A 10,525-nucleotide genomic window follows, 5' to 3' on the forward strand; every position below is an offset into this window, starting at 1 on the left:
GGACCAGCCCTGTGTTCGCCACTCCTAGTTGTGCTCAAGTGAGGTAAAATCTTAATAATTAAATGCTGCAACAGTAAAGCATGCGTTAGTACATACGTATATTGATAGTTACGTAGTATCTGTAGGGTAGAGAAAACACACAATATAGTTAAGGGGTTCCAAGGGCCCCTTCGCATTTACATTCTAATTTCTGTAATCTTAATCTCTGCACACGAAAGACACAAATGTAAGTTTTTAAAAAACATTCCCTGTGCCTTAGTCTATATTAAAGAAAGCAGATTGGCGTGTTTTAGGAAAAAGTGTCTTTGGTTAAGAACCGTGAAACTGGCACTCCGTGACACAACACACACACACAATGCAAAAAACAGACAATTACATACATTAATGGGGACCTAGCTTTGCCCCATGGTCGCGGAGAGTTGTTGGTATCTCTTGAATCTAGTTGTGAGGGAGAAAATGCGGGGGGAAATATTGCTGTTAGTGGCTATTCAGGTAGAAACTCAAATCAGATTTTTGCAGGTTCTGCCTGCAGTCCGCCGTCTCTCGGCACCTGTGGGAGTAAAAATTGACACTTACTTGCTCATAAGATACGCTGGCTTAGTCACCTACACTGCAACCTCCGGACCGCATAGTGGTGAGTGAGGGGCCGGTTTCTGCTTATAAGCTATAATTTCCGCATTGTCATTGCGGAAGGCATAGTCTGCTTGGGTGGATCAAAAATGGCCGTCAGCCTATGGCAATGGCGGTGGCCATATTGGGAGTATGTCACACACTGTTCTGGGCGATAAGTGTGCAAATACTGCTCGGTTTTTCATAAAATTAATTTATTGGAGGTGTCGTGAATGAAACCCTCCTAAAAAGTTAATTTAGAAAATTAAATGAAAAATCCGAAAAACTTTAGATTAATATATGCATGGTGTAGTAAATCCATGTCTGCCTCTATATTAAACAAAAAGAGGAAATACATTCTATATGTGGCCCCTCTCATTGGAAATGCACTCTCCCCTGAAATTAGATAGCACAACCATATTCATGGCCTTAGTTCGCATCGTGGAATCATTTCAAAACTAAAAGAGACACACTCACAGGGCCTGAAGTATTATTGCTGGATAGCCAGTTGGTAAACATGTGGCCCATCCTGCTAAAACTGAAGGTTTTGACCAAAGATGAGTGTCCAGGGTAATTTGTGAGGAACAGCAAGACAGTGTATCATGGTTGTTTTTATGAGGATTGTCCCCATGGTATGTCATCAGTTAAGCCATGGGTATCCGAGCACAATTTGAAAACCCAACATTGCTCTTTTTCAAGCAGTTTCTTGTCAATGTGTGTGCGATTCTGAATAGTTCCGAGCACCACCCACCTCATGTTGTTCGGGGTATGTTGTTTTTCCAAGAAATGCGTAGTCATTTTTGTGTTGAATCGTTTGCACCTAATACTGCTGTGGTGCTCTACTATGCATGTACTGACCTTCCTAGTGGTCATTCCCACATAGTGCAGGTTGCATGTGCAGGTGATTAGGTAGATTACACCTGTCCTGTTGCAGTTGGAAAAGGATCTTATATTATGTGTGTAATATGCTCCCTCATTCCAATTTGTTCTCTTACATCCTGGATACAGACTACTGTAGCTGACTCTAGTGTATAACACTACCACATGATATAAAGAGGGCAATAGTCTGCTGCTGATCATAAGTAGTTGTATCATTAAGGGTTAATAAACAAATGGACCAACCATTGGTAGTTGAAGCTGCCGGTTATAATGTTTGTTGTTTTTTTCTCTTTACTGTATGAGTCTGCGACTACCACAAGACAAAGGAGTCTGTTTCTGGAGACTCCTTCATGGCAATTGCAGCTGTTGTGTGAGCTGTAGACAGAAGTGTCAGCACAAGCAACAAGGCTTGGGACTCCACTACCACAGCGTGGCTGGCCTGACTCTGCACCAGCATCTGTGGTGCTCTATGATACCAACTTCTTTCCGCCTTTACTAACATAATGAAGAATGAAGAACACTAAAATGCTTTTTTTTTTTGGAGATGGGCGCATATGCTGGGGACTCGTATGAGAGATTATTTTCATTGGCTGTTGCAAGAGATTTGTTTTTTTCTGTCAACCATTTCAGTACACTGGGCATAGTCCCAGGATTGTCCTATCACCAGTTAGTGGAGATAAGTATCAGGGTTTAACTTGCACCAAATTTGCGAATGTGTTAAAAATATTACAAAAATAAAGAATGGCCTGGCCGAAGGACAAAGAGTGGGTCCCACACTTTGTCTATTTGCCTTGCGCCATACCCCAGTTGTGCATGGCTGTAAAACGTGCACAGTGTGGGTAGCTCCCAAGTTGCAGGTTGAGTGCAGGGTAGGTCCTTTGCTATCTCCCACTGCACTCCTCTGAAGACCATGGGCATCAGACATTGTGTGCCCAACTCCAGCAGCGCATAGCCAGAAGCTTTCAACATTCAATCCAAAGGATGCATGGTTTGCCCACACACAGCAGGTTGAATAGATGGCTTCGGTGCAGGGCAACCCCCCCTGCACACGATTGAAGCACACAACACACGCCATATGTCGCTCCACCGCAGTGTTTTTCTCCTGTTAACTGTTTTGGGGTTTCTGCTATGGCATTGGAAAATTGGTAGTTTGAGCAAGGCTGGCACTGCGCATTATAGAGTGTGTTGCGTGCTTTGTTAATCATAACTTGAGAATTTGAGTGATTTGTCTTGTTTGATGCAGACCCATAAATCATTTTTAAGTGTGTTTTTCTGTGACCTACATATTGCCTTTCAATCAATCCTGTTCAAGTTGCATTCACATTTACTTTTTGCTCACCACAGCCTGTATGATAGGGAAATGGTTTAGCCCGCTCCAGCCATTGGCTTTCGGCACTGTGAGTGAGCCCATTGTATTCTTCTATACGTGTACAGTGTACATATGCTTAGGAAGTAGTTCATTTCAGTGACGGGGCTGGGAGGCAAATCTCTGCTTTCGTTTAGCCTTTCAGTTTATTGTATTTTTGCGAAGGTTCGTTTTTTTATTCCTTTTTTTTTTTTTTTACAAAAACATGCACCCCACCTTTAGACCGCAGCAATTTTTCCAAAAAATAAATCTTTTGCTTACCAAATACAGAACTGTTGTCTTTGCTAGTGCTTGTTTATCCAGCCTGTCAGTTAGGGACATAGATCTCATACAAGCAATATAGAAGATAATTTGTAACCTTGATGAAATGTAATGTCCATTGTGTTCTCGTGTAGAGACTTCACTCGGTCTCAGATATTGTGTCTGTCAAATATCAGTTTTGTGTTATGTGTAACCCTGCAACCATCAGTCCAGGGAAAGGCACTTTGCTATTCTAAACCACGGCAATGTTGCACTTCCACATCTCCTGGCTGGGGGGTACATGATGTATTTCTGCAGTGTTGTACGTTAATGTTGTAAGGGTTCTGGGTCTCCAGAACATCTTTTTTCGTAGGGTTATTTGCAGTTGAGGTACCATTTCTAGACCTTGGCACTTTTATCCCCATAAAAGCCTAGATAAGTGTGTGTCACTTTCTTTAAATATTTTCACCAGATAAAACATGAAAATGCACAGGAAAATATCCAGTACTCAGGGGTTGTTGTGATTGAATAACACAAGCCTCATCAACGCATGCTTTAACCACGCGGTCTACACTTCAACCGTGCCTTTCCCACTCATGCCGTTACAATGCAATTTTGTGGTAAAGACATGTTTCGTAAATAGACATGTGTGGTAAATATCATAATCCTGCCCCTCTGCTCTAAATCCTAAAAACACCCTAAACCTAAAATACCTATCTCCCCCTACCCCAGCTGTCCCCTCGACCTGAAAACGGCCCCGATCCAGTCCCCTATCCTAAACCCTACAACTCAGCCCACTTAAAAATACTCCGACTCCAGCCCCCTCCCTGAGCCCTAAAACCTAACCCCACCTACCCCAGCCCAACTGCCCCCTCACCTTCAAAACTGCCCCGTTCCTGTCCCTGCCCTGAGCCCTAAAACTCCCGCCCCCAGCCCTGAAAACGACCCCAACCCGCCCACCACCAAAACTATCCCCACCCCAAATAATCTACCCCTACTTCCGTCCCCTGCCCTGAACCCTAAAATTCCCAACTGCCCCTCCACCTGAAAACTGCCCCTATCCTGTCGCTTGCTCTGAATGATGATCTTGTAAAGCGCAAACTTTGCCCAAAGGCGACAAGGCACTAGGGATAGAACGAACGGTCATGAGTAGTAGGTATAAAGCTTCAGATATTAAATTGTGAAGAGCCATGTTTTAACGACATGTGAAAGGGTAGATGCGACTCTTGACAAGAGATCATTAGAGGGAGAGTGTTCCAGAGCTTAGTGGTGGCGACGGCAAAGTATCCCCCCTCCGCCCCACACACACTTAGCCCTGGGGACTACCAGCCAATTTTTATTGGCAGGCCACAGCTGTTTGGTGGGGATGTACCGTTGGAAGAGTCTTTTGATTCCTTCAGGACCGGAATTATGAAGAGCCCTTTGGACAATTCACAGGGCCTTAAACTGAATTCTCTTTCCCAGCGGATGCCAATGTAATTTGTTAATTGTTGTGGAGACCGAGTGGAAATTAGGAAGATCCATCACGAGTCGCACTGCTGCATTCTACACAAGTTGCAGTTTATTAATGGATCCCTTGGTAATGTCCAGGTAGAGAGTATTGCAATAATCCAACAGGATCAGGGCAACAGCTGCCTGCTTTCGAGAAGAGAGAAAGACTTAGATAAATCTTCCTCACAATCCTGATGACCCCAAAACAGGTCGAAGCAGTTCTATTGACCTGGGACTCGAAAGAGAGTGTTGACTATAACACCCAGATTCTTTGCTGATACAGCAGGGCAGGGTCATGATCCAAGGATTTCAGGCCACCACGAGTGTGACCATATAGATTGTTGGCTCCCATAGACCAGGACCTCCGTTTTGTCTTCATCGAGTCATAAATAGTTGTTTACCATCCAGTCTGCCACGGCCCGCATGCAGCTTTTAAAATTTGCTGCGGATGCTTCAATGCTGTTTATAATAGACACTATTATTTGCGTGTCCTCCGCATAAGACAGAGCCTCCAGCCCGAAAGATCTGATTACCGTGGCCAACGGAGAGACATAAATGGTAAATAAAGTAGGATTCAATGAGGAACCCTGTGGAACTCCACAGAAGGTGAAAATGGAGTCCACATAAAATTGGCCCATCTTTAATTTTTGTGACCCATCTATGAAAAACGAGGACAAAAGCTCCAGAGCGGAGCCTTATACCTCAATAACTTGAAGACGGTTAATCAACCTTATTGGCGAGATAGTATCAAAAGCCGCAGATAGGTCCAAAAGTATTAGCAGAGTGGTATGCCCAGCATCTACTTGGGTACGTTTGTTGTTTACTGCAGATGTTAAGGCAATCTCAGTGCTGTGGCCACTCCTGAACCCATATTGGGAGCAATCAAGCAGATGTTGCTCTAGGTAAGTGCTTAGTTGGGTATTTAGATTCTTCTCCAGAATTTTTGGCAGAGACTGGTAGCAGCGAAATGGGTCGATAATGTTTAGGTTCAGGTCCAGGTTGGTTTTCTTTAGTAGAGGCTTAACTACCGTTGTTTTCCAGCTAAGTGGAAAAAGCCCTGATGAGATGGCCAGTTTAGGCGTGGACGTTAGGTGAGGGACAATCATCTGTCATTGTAGCCCTGAGCCCTACAGCTCAGCCCCCTAAAAACTACTCCGACCCCAGCCCCCTCCCTTAGTCCTAAAACATGCCCCCCCAAAAAACGACCCCCCGCCCCAGCCCAACTGCCCCCTCAGCTTTAAAACTGCCCCTTTCCTTTCCCGTGCCCTGGACCCTAAAACTCCCGACCCCCACAGCCCTGAAAACTACCCCGACACCCCCAAAACCAAATAATCTTCCCCCACTTCCGTCCCGTGCCCTGAGCCCTAAAACTCCCGACCCCCTGTCGTCCCTGTAAACTACCCTAATCCTTTCCCAGCCCTGAAAGCTACCCCACCCCCTCAAAACCCGACTTACCTCTCCACCTCTTCCCAATCCTTCCTCTTCCTGCTCTTCCACCGAGCAGCAGCAACTAGACCGCGCATAGGCCTGTGCCACCATATGCGTGGTTAAGGCATATTCGTGGTTTAGACGTGTTGTACCGCCTGCGTGGTTCAGCCCCGCGTAGTTCACGCTGCGTGATTAAGGCTGTTTCCCGTTCTCAGGATTTGAAATAACTTCATCTTGGATGTTTTTAGATGTGCAATTCGATGGAGCACAATTCACTGCCACTGGTCCCAGTGGCAAACAGTGCCTTCGGCTGGGGGCAGTCCCAGTGCGTTTGTCACCTTTTCCACTGTGTCTCATTAGGCAAATGTTGTAAGACTGTGGAGTAAAATGGAAAATCACTCTACCGTATTGCCTGGCATCGATGCTCTATGCCCTGGATCAACAGTGCGTTATTAGTGAGTGCTTCACTCTGTCTTAATGAGAATGATCTACTGATTATAATCAGGATTGTATATTATTTTATAAGTACAATTGACACTTATACATTTACAATACATTTAAGAAGTCTCTTGCGGGGTCAAGGCCAATGATATTTTAGGTGATATTTATTAATGGATATGAGAATTGTTCTGGAAGCTATTAACACGAACAAAGAACAATACTATTAAAAATCTCTAAGGTTGACTTAGTGTTATGCATCTAAGAAATACAGAAAGAGGGCCTCCAATTTATCTGCTACATCATATTTCTTCAAGTCATAGTTATTGTGATTGAGCTTAATTGCCAAATATTTAACCATAGACTGGTGAAGATGAGACATCTCCTTCCCCCTTCCAGAGGGAATACATTGAATGTATCTTACTTTGCAACGTGTGATTCCATAGCAGTCTATTTTAGTTAAAGTGTGTGCTTCCAATTATCTTTCATTAAAATGATTCTACAGTGATGTGTATTTAGAGTGCCTGGTAATTAGCCTTCCATTTAATCAGTGACACATCACTTGAACTTGTTGCTCCCCCCACCCCTCCCCCCGAGAATTCTCAACCGACTCTGCTCTTGTGCATTATAACTTATTCTTTATTCCCCATTTTTAAAGGAACGCAGCATCTCACATAAATGTATCTTTTTAACTTAGCCCTTGTCAAATAGTAGATGATTTTCTTTGCTAATGGACTTCAGTCTTCTGGTGTTAATCAGTCCACATAAAAACTATAATTGCCTTGATTTGTTTCCATTGGATTACCTATACCGTGCACTAAATATGTATCTAACATTATAACCATTATTATTCACTAACTTTGTTTTCTCACATACAGGTCGGGAAGCGTCTACTGGAGAAAGAGGTGCTTGAGAAAGCTGACATGGTTGAACTTTTGGGTCCAAGGCCCTTTGCTGAGAAATCCTCATATGAGGAATTTGTTGAGGGGACAGGGAGCTTTGAAGAGGACACCTCCCTTCCTGAGGGCTTGAAGGACTGGAATCAGGAGAGAGAAGACACCACTGGAAATAAAGCGGTGGAGAACCCATCTTAACCTCGGGGGCATCAGAAGGCACATTTGGAGAGATAGAGGAGATACTGATGTTGGCTTGCATTTAACATCATTTGTATTTCTTGGGCCAGTCTCATTCAACTGCCCTTTGCTGAAAGTATGGACATCAGACTGAGCAATCACAGTGACTATGTCTCAGTAGTAAGAACTGCTTTGCAGATGTATGGCTTGGTTGTGCACATACCACTTGACAGAAAAGCAAAGCGATTTTACCATTGCAGCGTTGATAACGAGACATCGGCAGGGAGCCCTTGGTTCCTACAAACTGCAGTATTTCACAGCTCTTTTTATGCTGTGTGTACTAGTTTTTGAGTAGATAACTATGAGATCCAAAAGCCTCCTGAAAAAAATGGGTTCACTGCAAATGTACTTATTTTACAGATTGTGAAACATATTAGGATTGCTTGGTAAATGTTGATTGGAGTGGAACAGCAGGCCAGCTAGCGTGTCATGCTCGACTAGATTGGCAGTTCTGAGCGTAAGCGCAATTTGAAACTACTTTATTCAACAAACTGCAAGCACAGCCTTATTGGATGTTCCTGAAGAGCTGTTGGGTTTTCTTTGAACGGACTGTATCTTTGCACTTGGGACCATCACCCCCGTGTGCCTTTTTTGTTAACTCTACATTCCAATGAGAGATCAATCCTACCATTTTGTTTCCTCCAGTCTGAACAGGCAGGTATTCTTGACTGAGTCAGAGTATAATTGTGTGTCCCGAAATATGTAATAGATGTACCTTTGACTGGAGTTTATGCCTGAGCTTTGGTCATCAACATTCTAGATTACTCATTTAAAGAGCAATTTTATTGCTTGTAGTAGCAGTTTTCCAGCAAGCTTAATTTAAAATTAGTCATACCAACCCTCCATTTTGGCAGGATAACTGCTGTCTGGTGTGTGCACAAGAAGAAAATTACAATTGAACATTCGGTTTTCTTTGTTTTATTGGACACAGGCAAAATAAATACCTACCACCTTTATTCTAAAAACAGAAAAAAATATAGTGATCGCACATCTTATTCTCACTACATTGGCTATATAATTGCCTATTGAACCTACAGAATATACTAGAGCTGGGGAGCAGTTGTAACAAGTGAATTCATATTTTCAGTACTGCAGGTTGATAAATCTTTATCTGAGCTGCTGCCTTAATATACATGGAAATATGTGCTCAGAATTTCATAATTATATTTATTTCTTCGATGAGATAAACTATTATCATCTCAAACAGATACCCTAAATCCTAACCAGTTTGTTCGAACCAATCCCAGAATGTTTAGCAAACTAGTTTGGCTAAGCACTTCCTCTTAGTGTGGATTCTATTCCATTATGTAAAGAACGTATAGACAACGGTGTGATTTAAAAAAAAATGTGAATCTTCACTTGCCCTGCCTGATACATATTGGTCTAAGAACTATGTTCTAAATTTAAAGTCTTGCCATATCAAAATGAATGCCACAAATCTTGTTGTATCTTTCACCAAAATAAATGTGGACGCTGTCTTGAACGTAAATCTAAACTGAGAAGCATATGTAATAACAAAGTTCACAGAAGGCAATTAATTAGTTGGACATCTCGATGTGAGGGCATGTTTGCTCCACCTAGCATTTCACCGTTTTAGGTCCTTTCTGGTCAATTCTAGGTGGTTTATGTATTGCTAATTATCGCGGAGAGAATATCTGTGAAATGTTAATACTAAAGTTCTCTGTTAAATTACATTTTCATTACAAATATGAGCTGCGGATGTAATTAGGAAACCTTAAGACACTTGCTAAGAATACACTTGACCTCATATTTAAGATTAGATAATACAATAAACTGAATGTATATGACAAGCCATATGCCTAGTTTATCATTGATGCAGCATCAGAGAAATTACTGCCAAACATTATGGTCTTATAGCGCTGCTATAGAATAGCTAAGCACTTCAGGTTTGGTAAATGTGGGTAGAACAGATATGAGAGTCAAGCTGAGTCAAGTGTGTGTCTGCCTTTCCTTCTCGCTCTCACTCCTCACATGTGAAGCCTTCTGTACATTGTTAATATTCCAACTGTTTTCCAGTTCTGCTGTGATCAATTGTGACACTATTTCCACAGATTTTCGGTAAATTATTGACATGTATTTCAGATTTCTCTAGATCCTTTATGACTTACCATAGTTACACCAGGCTGAAACAGCTAAGCTCTCCTCTTCTGCAGGGATCCCTGATTGACATCTGCTTTAGATGCCCCTTTATGCAATTTGAAAGTATTTTTGTAACTACAATCGCTGCAAATATTTATTTTATGTAAATGACTTATTTGAATAAAAGTCATTTATACCAACCCTGTGATTTGACAATTGTGCTTTTATTTTTAATTCTAGCTGGAATAAATATGGTCTCCGGTGTCTCACAGCTTTAGTGGATTTAGAAGTGACTTGGAAGATCACAATGGTAGGATGTAGACATGGTATTAATAGCCGGAATGATCAGGAACTCGTCCCTGGAAAGATCACTTTTTCTTTAAAGTTGATATGGAGCTTCTCCTTGTGAACCTCCCTCAGGTGACTAAGCCTGCCCTCACCCATTCTTGAACCACCATCTCCAAACACTGCCTGTTCTTTCGGTATCAGGATAGCTGTCAATCTGCTGCCTAATCTTTCTGTGAAGGGGTAGTTTTTACAATTTGTATGTTCTTATTGACAACAAACTCCCTGCTTCACTGGCCATTTACAGCGTGCTTCAACGTATGTATAATTCGGGGCAAGCAGTCCTTGATTGCTGACCCTCAAAATTCTGTATTTGGGCAATTTTCATCTGGTAAGGTGCCATCTATTCCACACTGGCAATTACCCACAGTTATTAAGAAACTTTCTTATAAATGTTTTTATTTTGAGTTAACAATGGTAAACATGACAGCTCTGCATGAATTCGTTACCTCAGATACATAGATATTGTCAGCGGGTACAACACAATTAAATCCAG

At 42.3% G+C, this 10,525-nt stretch overlaps 1 protein-coding gene across 1 annotated transcript in view; it reads left to right on the forward strand.

Annotated features, from left to right (window-relative positions):
- The window catches only part of LOC144799051 (mitochondrial inner membrane m-AAA protease component AFG3L1-like), a 275,930-nt gene extending 266,046 nt beyond the window's left edge, over positions 1-9,884 (forward strand). Inside the window, exon 17 of the mRNA XM_078670217.1 lies at positions 7,330-9,884. Within this exon, the coding sequence (XP_078526343.1) occupies positions 7,330-7,545 (216 nt within the window). The 3' untranslated portion in view covers positions 7,546-9,884. The remainder of the gene's footprint in view (positions 1-7,329) is intronic.
- The last annotated feature ends 641 nt before the right edge of the window (positions 9,885-10,525 follow it).

The sequence above is a fragment of the Lissotriton helveticus genome, chromosome 12 (assembly GCF_964261635.1).
Source record: "Lissotriton helveticus chromosome 12, aLisHel1.1, whole genome shotgun sequence".
Taxonomy (NCBI): Eukaryota; Metazoa; Chordata; class Amphibia; order Caudata; family Salamandridae; genus Lissotriton; species Lissotriton helveticus.